This window comes from Palaemon carinicauda, chromosome 17, assembly GCF_036898095.1.
Source record: "Palaemon carinicauda isolate YSFRI2023 chromosome 17, ASM3689809v2, whole genome shotgun sequence".
Lineage (NCBI taxonomy): Eukaryota > Metazoa > Arthropoda > Malacostraca > Decapoda > Palaemonidae > Palaemon > Palaemon carinicauda.
Window position 1 is genome coordinate 43,210,318 of NC_090741.1, and position 18,384 is coordinate 43,228,701.

General features: G+C 40.2%; 1 protein-coding gene across 2 annotated transcripts in view; it reads right to left on the reverse strand.

Annotated features, from left to right (window-relative positions):
- Positions 1-2,757: 2,757 nt before the first annotated feature.
- The window catches only part of LOC137656709 (N(G),N(G)-dimethylarginine dimethylaminohydrolase 1), a 36,612-nt gene continuing 20,985 nt past the window's right edge, over positions 2,758-18,384 (reverse strand). The window contains exons 6-7 of one of the 2 annotated variants that reach the window (XM_068390932.1): positions 5,522-5,650; positions 2,758-5,054 (exon numbers count right to left, since the gene is read on the reverse strand). In XM_068390932.1, coding sequence (XP_068247033.1) covers positions 4,923-5,054; positions 5,522-5,650 — 261 coding nt within the window. In that variant the 3' untranslated portion in view covers positions 2,758-4,922. The remainder of the gene's footprint in view (positions 5,055-5,521; positions 5,651-18,384) is intronic. The other variant, XM_068390931.1, reaches the window with a different exon arrangement.

The following is an 18,384-nucleotide window of genomic DNA, read 5'->3' on the forward strand; positions in this document are numbered from 1 at the left end:
AGAGCTATAAAAAAATTCCAACCTTCCGGTAAATATGATATCATAACTTGAGGATAATTTCTATGTAATTACATGACACTGTGACAACTAGTATTTCACAGTAATTTGGAGAAAATTCTTGAGATAGTTTTATTTTAACCAGAATAAAAACCAACCTGACAACCTGCCCTGTTCATAACATTAGTGTCGGTGAGTTTCCTTCTGCAATCAATTACAAAACAGAATCACAGACATGGTTCAGGTGATATACTTAAGAAATGTTGAATATACTTTAAGATACAGTAATATGCTAAAAAGATTTTTCATAAAAAGCAGAATTATGGTTCATAACATAAAAATAAAAAAATGTACAGTATTTGCCCATTAGTGTCTGCTTAATAAGCAACATAAAATGATCCTAGTAATTTGGATCACATCTTAAAAAACAAAAAAATAACTGGTAGTTCAAAATATGGTTATCAATATATTTTCACACCAAGCTGCATTTACACACAGCAATTTTGAAATAACACAAATATAAAACTTCCTAGAAAGTTAGCTAATACTGTACAACAGGTAAGACAAGATCCCTCTACGTAATGCACAAAGCCAAACCATCAGTTAACCAGGGCACTTTGACAAATTGCAGCAAATGAAATTTGCAAGTAATGTAATATATCCACTATAATGCCTATAAAAAATTTTGAGATTACATTACTGTATTATTATAAAGTACTTAATTACATTCTGGACCCATAAGAAGTCCAAATTATTTCTTACAGGTTGGAATAAGTTTTATAGTAAGATACCAACGCGAATGGATTATACGCTACAGTAAATGTTGAAGTTGAGACTGAATGATCCTTATATAAAGAAATGTCCCTTTAGTTTATCTCGTGGGTTTCCCTATTTCGGTTATTCATTTAGCATTTACTGAGCTTGCATTTTAATATTACTGTACTTTTGCAGTAAAATCATGATGGCTTTTATTGTCAGGGAATAACCCTCATATTTTGAGCCACTTAATTTGCAATACTATACATACATCTACCCTAATATTACTCTCGCGGAGAATGACTTTTATTGGCTTCATATTTTTCCTCAATTCCAAACTATATGCATCGAGTATACTTGCCAATTTTTTGTGATGCACGATATTCAGTCATTATCAAATTTGTTATATTACAACAATATTTACCAAATGTTGTCCGTCACAAATTTACTGGTAATGCTATAACGCAGTGTCGCCAATCTTCAGAGTAGTAGTTTATTCACACTTGCAAGTGATATGATTAACATAACTGCAAAACGTACAGTACTTCTGAAAACTCACGTGACACTGGATTTAACGTAACTCGCATGTGTCCCTTGACACCTCCTAATACTTTGAGCCATCACAACCTAACTGTAAATACTTTTACTGTACTTCTGGTTAAGATTCTTGTCATTACTGTATTTCAAAAACCTTTTCTATCTCTGAAGCTTCCAGGAAAGGTTCTTTAATAATATTAATATCAATTTCAATAACAATAGTAAAAATATTACTAATAAAAAAACAATAATAACGATAATAATAACATCACCTCTTGTACTTTGATGCAAAAAATTTGCTTGATCACTAATGGGAAGTGTGTGAGAAGAATCAATGTGCATTGCAAGTGCTGTGTAGAAAGATTTTGCTGTACAGGAAATCACAGCTTATATAACTAGTAACATAGCACATACAGTTACCATTCCATTTAATCCAAAATAGTAAAACTAAGAGAATGGAAACCCACCAGAAGCAACAAGCTTTATCAAGACAAGAATGTCTTTGAAAAATTATTTAAAAATCTTTGAAGTAGAGTTTCATTTTCTGTGAGGTAATTCTGGAAATATCAATATAGACTTTGCATAAAAAAGTATTGTCTCATAATCAGAGATTTGAATCTCAGCACCATACGTATAAAGATCATAACAAAAAAAATGCTAAATCTCTGTAGCAGATACATAACGACGCATATACATCAACCGTGATACCTTTGACACCTTAATAGCTGGTGAACACTTCACATTATATTTCCTTAAGCCTAATTACTTCAGTAAATCAAACTTTTACTTTGATTTGCTCATTCAATGGGAAAAGAATCTTGAAAATTGGTTAGTGATCTAATCTCAAATATGATGATCAGACTTTGCTGAGCAAAGAACAGCAACACCTAAAGTGAAGTACAGTAATGGAATGTTAATGACTTGAAGATTTCTCATTCTTATACTGCTTAGACCGGCAACTTGACTTCATGAGATTTAGAGTCCCATTGGCTTTTACGTACTCATCCAAAAGAAAGTTGCCATACAATCCAATGTGCAGATTGGTGCACAGCTTTGATTTCAAGTCTTGATCTGATGTAGCTATATAGAAGTAAGTTGCATTTCAATTAAATTTGAAATGGATGAGCTTTAATTATAAATACAGTACAGAAGAAAGACAGTCCTGCATGTAAAGATGATTACATGAAAAGAAAATAACATATAATCATATTACTTGAAAGATTTGTAGTGGTAGCGATCAAGAATACATACAGCATTTCAAAAGAATTCCTTTTCTAAGGAAAAAGGATAAAAAAGTTTCATCCATTGTTAGACTCGTATGAATAATGAAACAATTCCTCTTCTAAGGAAAAAGGATAAAAAAGTTTCATCCATTGTTAGACTCATATGAATAATGAAACAATTCCTCTTCTAAGGAAAAAGGATAAAAAAGTTTCATCCATTGTTAGACTCGTATGAATAATGAAACAATTCCTCTTTTAAGGAAAAAGGATAAAAAAAGTTTCATCCATTGTTAGACTCGTATGAATAAGGAATACTACATTTTAAATAACATGGCTTCAATAAGCTATTTGGAAAGTTAACGCTCACTATCGAAGAACTCACAACACTTGTTTGACAAGCATCATGTCTGTGTGCACACCTTTAGGAGAACAACTTTCATACAGTCTGTAAAAGGAAGCAATAGTACTGAACAGTTAATCACAGCAATTGCAGAAAATCTCAGCCATCCAACTGCTTAACATACGAACATAGGACTGGCACATTCATTGCCTATGCTGTCTTAAGTAACTTCAGCTCACAGCACCTACAAAGACCAGCTAAGCATTTATCCAAATCATATCAAAGAATAAGTGTTTCCACATGTAGAAGAAACTCGGATCGGATTAAAAACAAAATATAAACAAGTTTTTGGATAGCTTTACCTTCCAAGCTAGCACTTGATAAAGAAGACATATGTTCCTCAATAAACTTTTAAAAATAAAATCAAGCATACAAAGAAAGGATTCAATAGTCCCTTCTTGCTAAAACAGGGGTGTAAACAATTTTCAAGGAGTTCACTCCAAAGTTTAAAGACATAGCAGGCATGAAATAAAAACACAACATTAAAGAAAATACAAAGACTAATAGCACCTATGTCAAAGACAGAACTGACCACCACACCCAACAAACAGATTCAAACTCCTGAATATACCAAACATCAAAAGAGTGAGGCAGCGGAACAGTTTATAAATGACTCCATTTAATGCAGTACAATTCCAAAATCATCTCTCTACTTATCATTTAGTTTCTGATGCAATCATGTTCAAACGGAATTTGTTAAGGATAATTTTTCTAACTATCAATATGAATCTACTTCTACTGTACGAGATTAGTAAATGTGTAAAAGCTAGACAACTAACTGTTCATATGAAAAATCTTTAAAAGGCTACAGGTTATCTAATTTAAATCTTGATCACTTATTTACCAAGTCAATTACATGATGTGATATAAGATTTTTAGTACATGGTTACTTAGGAAGACAAAAATAAAAGAATTTTCACTCGGAAACAATGGTTGAAGACAAAATTTTCTCCAGATGATTAAGTGAAGATTGCATAGCTAATATAAAGGCCTTGACTCTTCATGGGAATAAATGATGCAAGTGTCATCTATGACATTCTCATCAAAAACCCACAAAAAAGAAAATAAAGGACATTTCATGGCAGCAACAAAATGGACTCGCATTGTGCTTACGTCATTGATATGCTGATTCATGTGCGGTCCTAAAACGCCCAACATCAGTTTGCAGGGTACCCAGCACCCTTTCCAATTGAATACAATGTCCAGTCTATAACATTCTCACAATACAAGAACATTTGATGCATTACTGCTCATGCAGACTCCTTTGGTGGGCTAGGCATTATTAATGTGTTCCTATATTTTTACACAACAAACTACAGTGTTGATATGGGTATGTACAGTAGCCACTAGGTTATATATACATTATTTTACACAACAAAATTATTCATCCTGTATAAAAATATCTATGAGTTTCTCCAGTTAAGGCGCAAACTAGCCTGTCATCTATAGTTTTCCACTTCTGAGAGCAAAAATGCAATGCTTCTCTGAACCATAAAAATATTTTAAAGTACCTTTTTGTTTTCCCTTCACCACATACAATGCTTAGTGTTTCGTTTAGTCTTGATAGTACAGTGTATCAATAATCTTCTACTCTAATTCTGCAACATGAATTGGGACATCAGAAATGGGAAATACAATATTAAAAGGTTCAACTATAGTACACAATTTTGCAAGAATATGGTCTAACAAAGTAGCTACACGCTTGACTTCTACCTGTAACGTAACTGCAATGCAAAATGTCTCAACTATATAATGCAAAATGCTAGTCCTCTTTTGGAGACAAACATCACTCTAATAAAACCAAACCTATGACAGAAAGAATGTGCAATCCTTCAATTCCACCCTGAATTTGTGCCACAACAATACAATCTCCCACATTGGAATTATAACATAACACACATTACTTAAAAGGCAGCTGTCTTTTACAGAAACAAAGTTCAGAGCTTGCTTGACTAAAAAATATAACCTTTCTTCTTCCTAACAATAAAGTGCACATCTATCACATGGTCTCACATGATGTTCTTGAGGTGCCGAGTTTTACGTATGAGAATGGAGCAGCACGAAAGGCACCCATCAGCTTTCTCCATCTCTGAGAAATCCATTCCTTTTAGAGTCCAGTGTGACAGCTTCTCTTCAAGGATCTGTGAGAAAGAGAACAAATTACATCTAATAAGAAGCTTTAAAAAATCATTCCGGCCCCTTTCTACAATATCAGTCTATCGAGGAGATGTTTTTCTATGAACCACCTCTTGTGTTCATATTTTTTCTACTCAAAGCTAGTTTACATCTTCCTAAACCTCTAAAGAATATTTCTTCCTTTTCTTCCACTATAATAGTTCTGCCCCTCTAGTGGAACAGTGACATTATATAAAAGTGAATGGCAATGAAAACAATTGCATAACCAGCCACTGCATCGCCTGTTCCATTTTCTTGTCATTTCTGTTTTTAACAAACATGTATTTCTACCCATAATTGATTGATTGACTGATTTGTTTTCTGGTTGAATCTAGAGTTTTTCGAGTTAATGTATCTGGGGTCGAAAGGATGCTGCAAAGACCATTTAGAATCATCTACATTGTCAATGACAGAAAAACTTAAGTACTCTTACTTTAGCTGATTCAGGATATTCATCTCCACTGCGGTGAAGAAGAACGCCATTGGCAAAGACAACATTTGATGCATAGGTGTCAGGAAGAGTTACTGTCTGGTATCGGAATGTTGCTTCTCTTTCAATTCTCTGTTAAAAAAAAAATAAACAAATAAATACACAGTGGTTTATTACAGCATAAGCAAAGTAACAGCATTTCCAGTTAATACTTTCAGAAAAATTTGCTATTCTAAAGATCTTCAAGAAACTTGTCATTAAAAAAAAATCTAAAATATTTAAAGAAAAGAATTTGTTGAAACAATTTTAACTAAGAAAATATACTATCTTCTGCTAATCCAAGCATAACACTTGTAACAAGCATATATATATACAGTACAGTGGTACCTCGGTTTACGATTCTAATTCGTTCAGAGAGCGAGCTCGCAACCTAAAATGCCCATAAACTAAAACTACAAATTTGATTTAATTCATATTTTTCCTAGCTATACAAACCTTAATCATTTATATGAGGTTATATCTGATTTTGTTTTCTACAGCAAGACAATAAAAAAGAAATCGGTAGATTACGTCATGTTGCGTTGATAGGCAACTGCTGTACATACCGTGACCTGCCTGTATCAAGCATTTACTCATAAGACTTTTTGTCAAAGACTTGTAGGGTGGCTGAGGTGGGACCTTTGGTAAATGACTGAGCTTTGTATACCTAGGAAAAATACAAATTATATAAAATTTGAAGTTTATTCCTATGTGGATTCAAGCTTCAGAGTCACTTATATCGGAAGTCTTCCTTAGGTAAGAGGATATCTCTGTGATGGTAGGAGGTCTACCTTTCTCTTCTCAAGATACGATTGCTATAGTAATAGCAAGAGATCAAAGTGAATTATTTGTGAGCAGTGCAGCCGGCTCGTACGAGGAGGAGCCTTCTGTTACATTCTAGAGCTTTGCCGGGGTGAAATCATATGAACAAGTAGCTTGTAATATTAATACAGTACAGTATATTCAATATATTATTAATCTATCAGCCAAAAAAAACACGAGGCATTCTCACCTGCATTAGGGAGATTTTAAGTGAGGGCTTCAAGTTCGATCAAAATCGCCATTCGCCTTAATACTCATAAACGCCCTTATAATGCAGAGAATAATTGATGCTCTGGATAGAAGCAGTTACTTGTCCCATGAGAGCTTACATTAGACTATTTGTTGTGCAGCAACAATGGGTCCTATGGAAAAGGTGTCTAAGGACCTGTGTGTGCAATCTTTAACGTAGTGCTTTTAAAACTTGAGCTACCAAGTGGTTTTTGCGGAACGCTAAAGTTGCGGCAAGCCCACGTATATCTTGTGCTAGAGTGAGGCCCTTGGAGATGCTTCTCCTTAGAATTTATAGGCTCTCAAGATAATTTCTTTCAACCAGAAAGAAATGGTGTTTCTGGAAACTTTCTTTTAGGAGTGGCTAGTACTCAAGGACAGACTAGAGATTCTAGGCCTAAGATACCGCGTCCTTTTCAGATATTTACGTACTGCTCTTACAGGACATAGTAACATGTCATCCGGGTCATCATTTACCTCTTTGTGATACAAGATCATGAAAGAGTCAAATCTGATATCATTATCAACAGGATTTTAGGTTTTGGCCACAAATTCAAGAACAAAAGACAAAGATAGTTCTCTCCACCCTCTGGAATGTGTCATAAGTAGAGATTTACCATTCAGTTCCCTCTCTCTTGGCTGAAGCTAAGGCAAGGCAGAGGACTGTCTTAATGTAAGATCTCTGTCTATGGTTCGTATGGGGCTTTCTTCAAGGCTTGTAGGACCTTAGTTATATTCCAGGAGGGGGTTTTAATTCTTGAGGAGAACAAGATTGTTCAAAACTCCTCATCATGGCTGATAGTTCCCAAGAATCTGGGAGGTCCAGTCCTTTCAGTTTGAATACTTGGCTCAGGTCGAGCTGTAGCCTTTTACCGCAGTGACAGAAAGGGCCTTCTTGTTCCTTATGAACAACAAAAAATCTGCAATTAAGTGAATATTAGCCTGAGTGGAACAATATTCCTCTTAACTCACCAATCACAGAAGAGTTTCCACTTTGCCAGGTAAGCTGCTGTGGAAAGCTTTCTGAGGTTTCTGGAAAGCTGCTTCACAGTTGCCTTTGAAAAGCCTTTCTTTTGGAGGAGATGCTGGATAGTCTCCCTCTGTGAAGGGATAGGCAATGTACTGTGTCGTAGAATTTTCTTATGTGAAGTTGGCATAGCAGGTTTGGCCATTCTGGAAGTTCTCTTGGTATTTCTATAAGAAATTACAGCAGGTCTGAGTACCACTCTACTGCTGGCTACCTTGGGGCCACTAGCATTACTCCGACTCCCTTGGATGTTCTGATTCTGTTTCAGTGTCTGACAAATCAGACAGAACGGTGGGAAGGCGAAGAAGTCTAGACCATCCCACGGGTGTTGAAATGCATCTTCCATCACTACAGCTTGGTCTGGGACTGGAGAGCAGTACACTGGGAGTTGTGATTCAGGTGGGTGGCGAACATGTCCAGAGACGGGGAACCCCACAAAGTCACAAGTCTCTTCGCCACTACAGGAAGCAAAGACCATTCTGAACCAACTTCTCTTCCCGGGGATAAATCTCATCAAGAGAGAGATCGCCTGGGACTGTGTCCACTTGAGAATCTCTACTTGTAGGTTGTATAGCAGGAGAGAGACTACGCCTCCATGTTTGGAGATGTAGGTCACTACAGTCGAGTTGTCGCTTTTCAGCACCATGAAGTGACCTGTCAGAGTCTTTGCGAAGTGGAGTAACACTAGTTACACCGCTCTTATTTCCAGGAAATTTATGAGAAAGCTCTTGTCCTCTTCTGAACATAGACCCAAGATCTGTTTCTTTCCCAGATGAGTGCCCCTTCCCTGGCGAGATACATCTAAGGACAGCATGAGCTATGGGGGAGAAGCCTGGTGGCTGGGGGGGGGTGTCCCTGCTAACACGTTCCCCTCATTCAGCCAACGCAGGAAGTCTGATGTCACCTCTTGTGGTACTCACAACAGGGTTACAGAATGTCTGTGGCTTGTGACCACTGGGTCTTTAGAACCCACTGCACCGAGTGCATATGCAATCTCCCCACGGGAACGAATCTCTAACGAGGAGAGGTGACCTAACAACTTCTCCCACGTCAGGACAGGCAGGAAGTTCCCTTTCGGGAAAGTTGCTGCCAAAGTCCTGAACCTCGCCACTGTGTCTGCAGCAGGGAAGGCTTTGGCTTGCACCGAGTCTATGTCCATGCCCATATACTTGATGGACTGGTCGAGGATGAGGCTGGACTTCTGCAGGTTCAGTTGGATCCCTAACTCCTTGCACAGATCCATAAGTAGGTCTCTTTGTTTCAGCAGGAGAACTCAGGATTCTGCCAAGAGAAGCCAGTCATTAGGTATCTCAAGAGACTGATGCCCATGGCATGTCCCCAGACTGAGACAAGAACAAATAATTTGGTGAAGACATGGGGAGCTGTAGACAGGCCAAAGCACAGCACCTTGAACAGCAACAGCTTGTCTCAAAAGGGAAACCTTGGGTACTTCCTTGAGGCAGGATGGATGGGGACCTGAAAGCAAGCATAAGCATCTTTCAGGTCTTGGTCAGAAGGTAACCGTTTTACCTCATGGCCTGGAGAACAGAGGTTGGTGTCTTCATCTTAAACTTTGTCTGCCAAATTGAGAGGTTCAAGAGGGCAAGGTCTACGACGGGTCTATATCATCTCCCGTCAGCTTTTCTACCAGGAATAGATTGCTGAAGAAGCCTGGAAAGTCCTCGAAGATTTCCTCCACTGCTTTTTTCATAGCAACATGGAGACTTCCTCTACTAGGAGTAAGTATTTCGGAGATCGTTTCATTTAATATGGTTGGATCCGAATCTTGTCAGAAGAGGTGGACAGTCTATGAAGGGGGTTCGATACCATACACTGAGGACTTCTGCCATCCAAGGGTCAGCCAATAAATCCTGCTACTTTTGCCAAGTGCCTTGTAGGCATACTCCCACTGGTGGTAAGCTGGGGGACAAGCCCACCCTAGCGTGAACTTCTGGCACCCCGTCCTCTCCAACAAAAGTTAGGTCTACAATTTTGTTTCCCGGGCTGTTGTGCATCCGTGGTTGGGAGGAGATATATCTGCTGGCAAGGTGGCCTAAAAAGTTAGTTCTTCGTCTGTTTCTGAGGAGTGGGCAACCTCGGTGCCACTGCTCTGCTTACTATGGGGCTTTGTCCCAGTCTCTCTAACTTCTCGACAGCCTTAGTCACATCCAAGGATGGAAAAGGGGAAGGAAAATTAATTAGATCAGAGTTCCTAAGAACTGTAGCATTTGTAGGGGGCAGCTGTCTAAAGCATTTCGCTAAGACAACATCGCATCTCTTCAGAACGCAATTTCCCCCAAGGGAAATATTCTGGTGGAGGAAGAACTCTATGGCCTTAGAGCTAAATCATGAGAATTCCTTGTCCTGTTCCCGCACAGTCGCATCTTTCAGGTTCCTAAAAATGGCAAAGTGAGAGAGTGCCTCAGAGCAGTCATAATTTTGGAGCAAGTCTGAATGGGTGACATGGCGGCTACCTTCATGTTTGCCAGTTCTAGTCCTGAAATCGTGGCGGGTTTGTTCGGTAGTTTTAATGTCGGAACTTAAGGTACTAAGTTGGCCACATGCGGGTCAATGGGACCTCAGTCTGGGATTACCAGTCTGCCACCTGAATCATTTTGATGTTCAACTCATTCAGGCCAGTTCCATCCACGCAGAATTGAGGGTTCTGTTGTTAACCCCTTCCCAGTTTTATCAATTATTTTGAAGCAGCTGACAATAGTGAAGTTGGTCCCTTCGGTGACCCTGAAGCATCGCTGGAACATTGCCGTGGTGTACAGTGGTGTTGGGTGGTAGGAATGTGATCCTAATGAATTTGAACTCCTACATTAGGACATCTTCAATGGAGGATGGGAAGGAGCATTGTCCATAAGTAAAAAAGCTCGGAGCAGGAGGCTCTTCTACACAAGGTACTTTTATGACCTCAAGACCAAAAAAAAAAAACCTCATTGACCTACTCTACAAACAAAATGCGAATCCCCAATGCTTTGTTGTTTGACCTCCACTTAAAGTTCATTTTCTTCTGCACTTTATACATTTTAAAGACATATATTCTTTAAGTTATACACCAGAATGCTTTGATTTTGCAATTTCCACTGGCACCGACACAAAACAGCAGAATCAGACGTTCTTTTATGGGCTTGTGAATAGGAATTGCCATTTCTTCTGCTGTGAAGAAGATCCTACTGAGAATCTTCCTCCAAAAAGTGATCGGTCTCATCACACTTGAACATCTGTTGTGGCATGTAAGACTTAGAATGCACCTGGAATGTTTCTACTTTTTCTGCTAACATAACAGGATTTTCTTTTTTAAAATGTCTATATTCAATACCTTTATTTTTCACAAAAAAAAAAAATTGGAGTAGTCATATCTCCTGCTAACTGCTTTTCATTGATCCAGATAAAGCAGCAACTTTTCACCGTTATCAAGAACATGTGGCCGCTGTTTTGTCAATGGCAGCACCCACTTCACAACATTAACTGACTCTTCTTTTTTTTTCTTCGGAATCGTAAAAATCGTAGATGATGTATGACTGCACATTTTTGCCAGCTCTACTACACACGTACCTTGGTCATGCTCCTTGATAATTTCTTTTATCACTTTTACAATAATCATCTCATTCTTCTTATAATCTTTCTTGACCATCTTGAGAGCCATTGTCACGCTACTTGTACTGTTAACTTGACGATGAACAGTAGCGGTCACAATTCAACAAAGAACATGCAGTCAAAACTCTACATGCCTAGTACTTGTTCCCGAAAAAGTGGTCATGAAGATACAGGTGGTTACTTGTAGATCGATGCAATGCTCAAAATCCAATCTGCATTTCAACGCTCATATTCAAAGTTACTCGTAAACTGAGCTACTGTAAATTTAAATCTATGTCAAATGCGAGAGAAAGAGTCAGAGCAAATAGATTTAAAACTAATATTGACCAGTGGCAAAACCCAGATCAACGAGAGCTGATAAGAACCTGAACTAGAAAGGAATTTCATGCCAAAAATGGACAGGCGAATGAGAATCCACTAGACATCTACTCCAATCAGAAAAATGCTTAATACAAAAATGTTACAAATGATGAATGATGATAATTTCATACAAAGAAAAAACTAAGAGAATAGGGTGGTTTTGTTTTGTCTTCCTTTCTCCTATAATGTCCTATTTTACACAAATAAATATACCCTCTACATGTATCCCTTAACTTCGAGGAATTTACACTAATTATTACTATAGTTCAGGTCTGCTGAACGTGACCATAACAAGAACATTTGAAAATCATTCCAAAATGCTGGAAGATTGATTAAATCAAAAGTTTGAACAAATATACATTGCCATCTCTTCTGTTTGCTTTAGGATAAGGTCCTACACTTTTTTTCCATTTCCTGTTTTTTTTCTTGTTTATACTGATCTTAGGCTAGCAGTCATCATGAGTTGATATCCGATAGGTCCCTGTATTACAAATTAAAAAAATACTGTAAATATTTCAGTCAATTGTACAGAAGTGGTTACCTCAGTAAAATATAAAACTTCCACATAAATTTAATCCGAGGAACTTTGATACTGTATTACCAAAGTCTCTCTGATTAAATGTCAGTGTGGAATCAAATGTCAATGAAATAGATAGCAAGAGCTGGAAGAAACTAAAAAATAGTCTTACATAAGAAGAAATTTCAAAACATGGTGTTAACCCTTTTACCCCCAGGCTATTTGGAACTTTCCAACCCTTATCCCACAGGGTTATTTTTTTTTCAAGCAGTATATTTTTTTTTAAATTGCTCTAACAGCCTTAATTTTCGTCATAGAGAGGTCAGGTTGGTCTCATTCTCTTGGAAAATGCTTGAAGTTTCTAAAGAAATTATCAAAAATATGCAAAAAAACATGTAAATAGCAGTTTTTTGCAAGGACGTACTGGTACGTCCATGGGGGTAAAGGGATGAGTTTTGTGAAACGTACCAGTACGTCCTTTGGGGGGTAAAAGGGTTAATAAGATGGAAATTCCATCACAATACAGAGTAACTGCCTCTTGAAAATTTCAATATAGAAAACAAGATGAATACATGGGTAACCACATTTAAACTAGGAAAATAAAATTTGTATCATATCCATAGGATAAATACATAAAGTAGTCGCACGTAAGGAAAGACTTGACTTACATTTTTGCACACACCTGTTGATGATCCACTACCCAATCACAATAGCCCTATCTCTCAGCATGGTGTTCAAAACGGGCACACAAGTTAATCTGACGATATACTGTATCACTAATTGAATGTAAATCAAATTCTCACTTATTAATTTTGTTGAGTTCCACAGGCGTACATAAAAATCATTATTGTGAAAAAATTAAGGTAGCCTAATACTGAGCTTGATATTGTACATTAGACCTGTTTCTATGCTACAAAGGTTTGCCATTCTTTATTTAGTGAATAGTTTTAAAATAAATATCCGCTCTAGCCATGTAATCACTATCTTTGATGCTTGGACTACCCTATAACTTCTGAAAATCTATATGATTCTGCTCTCCATTTAAAATATTCTTGATCAACAGCATGTTTTCTTTTCTTATAGTCAGAAGGCTTAGGGTGTAAATATGTTATTTTGATAATAAAATAAATTTTTGAATATACTTACCCGGTGATTATAATAGCTGCAACTCTGTTGCTCGACAGAAAAACTCTACGTAAAAATTCGCCAGCGATCGCTACACAGGTAGGGGGTGTACTCAACAGCGCCATCTGTCGTTCAGATACCCATTACTCATTGTAAACAAAGAACTCAATTTTCTCCTCGGTCCACTGTGTCTCTATTGGGGAGGAAGGGAGGGTCCTTTAATTTATAATCACCGGGTAAGTATATTCAAAAATTTATTTTATTATTAAAATAAAATTTTTCAATATTTAACTTAGCCGGTGATTATAATAGCTGATTCACAACCAGGGGGGTGGGTAGAGACCAGCAAAATATGTTTACATCATATGAGCTAAGAATTTTTATTTCATTTTAGAAGTTATCAAAATAACTAAACAAAATAAATAGGTACCTGGTAAGGAAGTCGACTTGAACAATTACTCTGCCTTTTTAAGTACGTCTTCCTTACGGAGCCTCGCGATCCTCTTAGGATGCTGAGCGACCCCTAGGAGCTGAAGTATCAAGGGTTGCAACCCATACAACAGGACCTCATCAAAACCTTTAATCTAGGCGCTTCTCAAGAAATGACTTTGACCACCCGCCAAATCAACTAGGATGCGAAAGGCTTCTTAGCCTTCCGGACAACCCAAAAACAACAATAAAAACATTTCAAGAGAAAGATTAAAAAGGTTATGGAAAAAGGGAATTGTAGTGGTTGAGCCCTCACCCACTACTGCACTCGTTGCTACGAATGGTCCCAGAGTGTAGCAGTTCTCGTAAAGAGACTGGACATCCTTAAGATAAAAAGACGCGAACACTGACTTGCTTTTCCAATAGGTTGCGTCGATTATACTTCGCAGAGATCTATTTTGTTTAAAGGCCACGGAAGTTGCGACAGCTCTAACTTCGTGTGTCCTTACCTTCAGCAAAGCTTGGTCTTCCTCATTCAGATGGGAATGAGCTTCTCGTATTAACAGTCTGATAAAATAGGATAAAGCATTCTTTGACATAGGCAAAGATGGTTTCTTAACTGAACACCATAAAGCTTCAGACGGGCCTCGTAAAGGTTTAGTTCGTTTTAAATAGAACTTAAGAGCTCTTACAGGGCATAAGACTCTTTCTAGTTCATTTCCAACCATACGATAAGCTTGGAATATCGAACGATTTTGGCCAAGGTCGAGAAGGCAGCTCGTTTTTGGCTAGAAAACCAAGTTGTAGAGAACATGTAGCCGTTTCAGATGAGAATCCGATGTTCTTGCTGAAGACATGAATCTCACTGACTCTTTAAGCTGTGGCTAAGCATACCAGGAAAAGAGTCTTTAAGGTGAGATCTTTCAGGGAGGCTGATTGTAGCGGCTCGAACCTGTCTGACATAAGGAATCTTAGTACCACGTCTAAATTCCAACCAGGTGTAACCAAACGACGCTCCTTCGTGGTCTCAAAAGACTTAAGGAGGTCCTGTAGATCTTTATTGTTGGAAAGATCTAACCCTCTGTGACGGAAGACTGATGCCAACATGCTTCTGTAACCCTTGATAGTGGGAGCTGAAAGAGATCGTTCTTTCCTCAGATATAAGAGGAAGTCAGCTATTTGAGTTACAGAGGTACTGGTCGAGGATACGGATACTGACTTGCACCAGTTTCGGAAGATTTCTCACTTCGATTGGTAGACTCTAAGGGTGGATGTTCTCCTTGCTCTAGCAATCGCTCTGGCTGCCTCCTTCGAAAAGCCTCTAGCTCTCGAGAGTCTTTCGATAGTCTGAAGGCAGTCAGACGAAGATCGTGGAGGCCTTGGTGTACCTTCTTTACGTGTGGCTGACGTAGAAGGTCCACCCTTAGGGGAAGTGTTCTGGGAACGTCTACTAGCCATCGAAGTACCTCGGTGAGCCATTCTCTCGCGGGCCAGAGGGGAGCAACTAGCGTCAACCTTGTCCCTTCGTGAGAGGCGAACTTCTGCAGTACCTTGTTGACAATCTTGAACGGAGGGAATGCATATAGATCTAGATGTGACCAATCTAGGAGAAAGGCATCTATATGAACTGCTGCTGGGTCCGGGATTGGTGAGCAAAATATTGGGAGCCTCTTGGTCATCGAGGTTGCGAAGAGATCTATGGTTGGCTGGCCCCAGGTGGCCCAAAGTCTCTTGCATACATCCTTGTGGAGGGTCCATTCTGTTGGAATTATTTGTCCCTTCCGACTGAGACAATCTGCCATGACATTCAAGTTGCCTTGGATGAACCTCGTTACAAGTGATATGTTTAGACCTTTTGACCAGGTGAGGAGGTCCCTTGCGATCTCGTACAACGTCAGAGAGTAGGTCCCTCCTTGCTTGGAGATGTACGCCAAAGCCGTGGTGTTGTCCGAGTTCACCTCCACCACTTTGCCTTGAAGGAGAGACCTGAAGCTTTTCCAGGCCAGACGTACTGCCAGTAGCTCCTTGCAGTTGAAATGCATTGTCCTTTGACTCGAGTTCCATATCCCCAAGCATTCCCGACCGTCTAATGTCGCACCCCAGCCTACGTCCGATGCGTCCGAGAAGAGAACGTGGTTGGGAGTCTGAACAGCCAGGGGAAGACCCTCTCTTAGGTTGATATTGTCCTTTCACCAAGTCAGACAAGACTTTATCTTTTCGGAAACCGGGATCGAGACCGCTTCTAGCGTCTTGTCCTTTTTCCAGTGAAAAGCTAGATGGTATTGAAGAGGACGGAGGTGTAGTCTTCCTAGTGACACAAATTGATCCACGGATGACAGTGTCCCTACCAGACTCATCCACAGCCTGACTGAGCAGCGTTCCTTCTTCAGCATCTTCTGGATGGATAGCAGGGCTGGGGGCTGATCGTCTTGTTGTTCAGCAACGTCCTCATCAGAGGGTTCCTCATCCGAAACTGATGAGGAAACGGCAACGGAGTGGGCAACGTCTGGCTCGCTGAATCCGGTCGCACTGGTGGATGCGTGACGGAGCCGGACCCAATATCATGGAACTGCTGCACAGTCTGTGAACTGTCAACAACCATGGGTGCGCGAGGAAGCACAGCGTCAACCCGAGACTGTCTAGACCGTCTGGGTTGTGCAGTCAACACCCTACCGGGTTGCTGAGGTTGACGCACTGCGTCAAAACAAGTCACCTCTGCTGGTTGTTGAACGTCCTGAACGTCAACAACCACCTCCGAGCGTCGCTTAATGTCAACGTGCGGCTGGCAACCCACACTGGGTCGCATCGGTGGAGTAACCACCTCAACTGGCAGACGCGAGTAGGTTACCTCAGCGTCAACAGGGCGCACAACCGACCGGTTGGAAGGTTGTTGGCCAGAAGGTTCTTCTCCGCAATTAAGTCCTCTATCAAGGACGCAAGCTTGGACTGCATGTCTTGCAGCAAAGCCCATTTAGGGTCTACGGGAGCAGGTGTGGCAACAGACGGGGTTAGCGACTGAGGCGGAACCGTTTACCATCCCTGAAAGCCTTGTTATGCGTGACATAATAGTACAGCAAAACTTCAAAGGCTCGACAACAGCTGTGAAGTTGACCTGTAAACAACTTGGAGCGTCTCCTGGCTAGGCGCCAGGGAGAGTCTACCAGAATTGAGAAGTCTATCTGGGCAGAGGCATGAACTCCCAAGCCGAGAACTTCTCTCGTGTCATATCAGACTCTCGCTCTATAAACCAGTTTAAAAGAAGGGAAAGCAAAGGCTGTATCCCCCAAACTCCTCCTGGTGAAAAACCAGTCGCCTAGCCAACGTAACGCTCTCTAGGAGAGCGAGAGAGCACTAGCTTAAAAACAACGGCTTCGAAGTAGCTAGGCCTAGTGTAAGCTCTGACGTTTAGGCGAACGAGGAGCAGCAGTTACAAAAAGATCCGGACGAAGATCCTTAAAAAAATCATCATGATTTAATTAAAGTCCATAGGAGGCTAAGCAGCTTTAGGCTCCTCTCCATCTGACAGAGTCCTCAAGGGAATAACAGTAGGAGGGAGAACAGCAACTTCCTCATCTACAGGAACCTTGTCCGATAAAAGCTGAGTCTCTCACTGGTGCATTAGTAGCGGACCAGAACGCAACGTCATGTAACTGCTTGACAGTCTGTGAACTGTCATCAACTGAACTGTCAACCACAACAGGTGCGTGAGGACGCACAGCGTCCACTCGAGACTGCTTTGACTGCCTAGACTGAGCAGTCAAAACAACTCTAGAATGCGGAGGTTGACGCACAGCGTCAAAACAAGTCAACTCCGATTGTTAGTGAACGTCTTGAACGTCAACAGGAGCATCAGCCAGTGGCCTAACGTCCAAATGCGGCTGAAAAACCACACGAGACCGCATCGAGTGTGGTTCTAAACAACCTGACTGACGTGACTAAGCTACGCCAACGTCAACAGTAAGCACAAAGGAACGTTAGGTTGGCTGAAAGCCAGGATATCGATGAGATAAACGGCTAGACTCAACGGACTAATCGGCAGAATAGTCTTCCATAAGGGAGGCAAGCATATACTGCATGTTTTGCCATACAACCCCTTAAGGATCAACGGAAATGGTTGTGGTAATAGACGAGGGTAACGTCTGTGACCGCAACACTTTGCCTACAAAAAAAGACTCTCGGAGTCTGTGTTACGCTTTTGTTAGGCGGCGAGCAGTTATCCGATGACTGCATAGGGTCAGAGCTGTCCTAATGGCTGTAACCAGGACGCTGGACCTGTCCTGAAAGGACTGACTTTCGCTTAAGGGCTTCGAAACCTTGTGACAGGTTTCTTATGCGAAAAGCCTACGGATGGCGAGGAGAAACAACGTCTCTCTCGTCTTATGGTAAGGGAGATCTTGGTAAGATACACCCGATACCATAGAGGGAAAACGTCTGTTCGTTGGTCAAGGCCTCTCGAACCCATAAGTCGTTTGACATTACTTCTCCCCTGGGCTTGGGAGCTTGTAAGAGGTCCCGGACTAGGTGAACGACAGGCACGAACAGACGAACCCTCGGACGCAACACTGTAACACTTTGCGCCTCGGACGCAACACTGTAACACTTTGCGCATATCACTTTATCACTTCGATTTTCTGTTTTGCACTTATTTCTACCTGAAACACGCAATTCTACCCTTCATTAAAAGGTAGTAATTGCGAAATTAGTCGTATAATG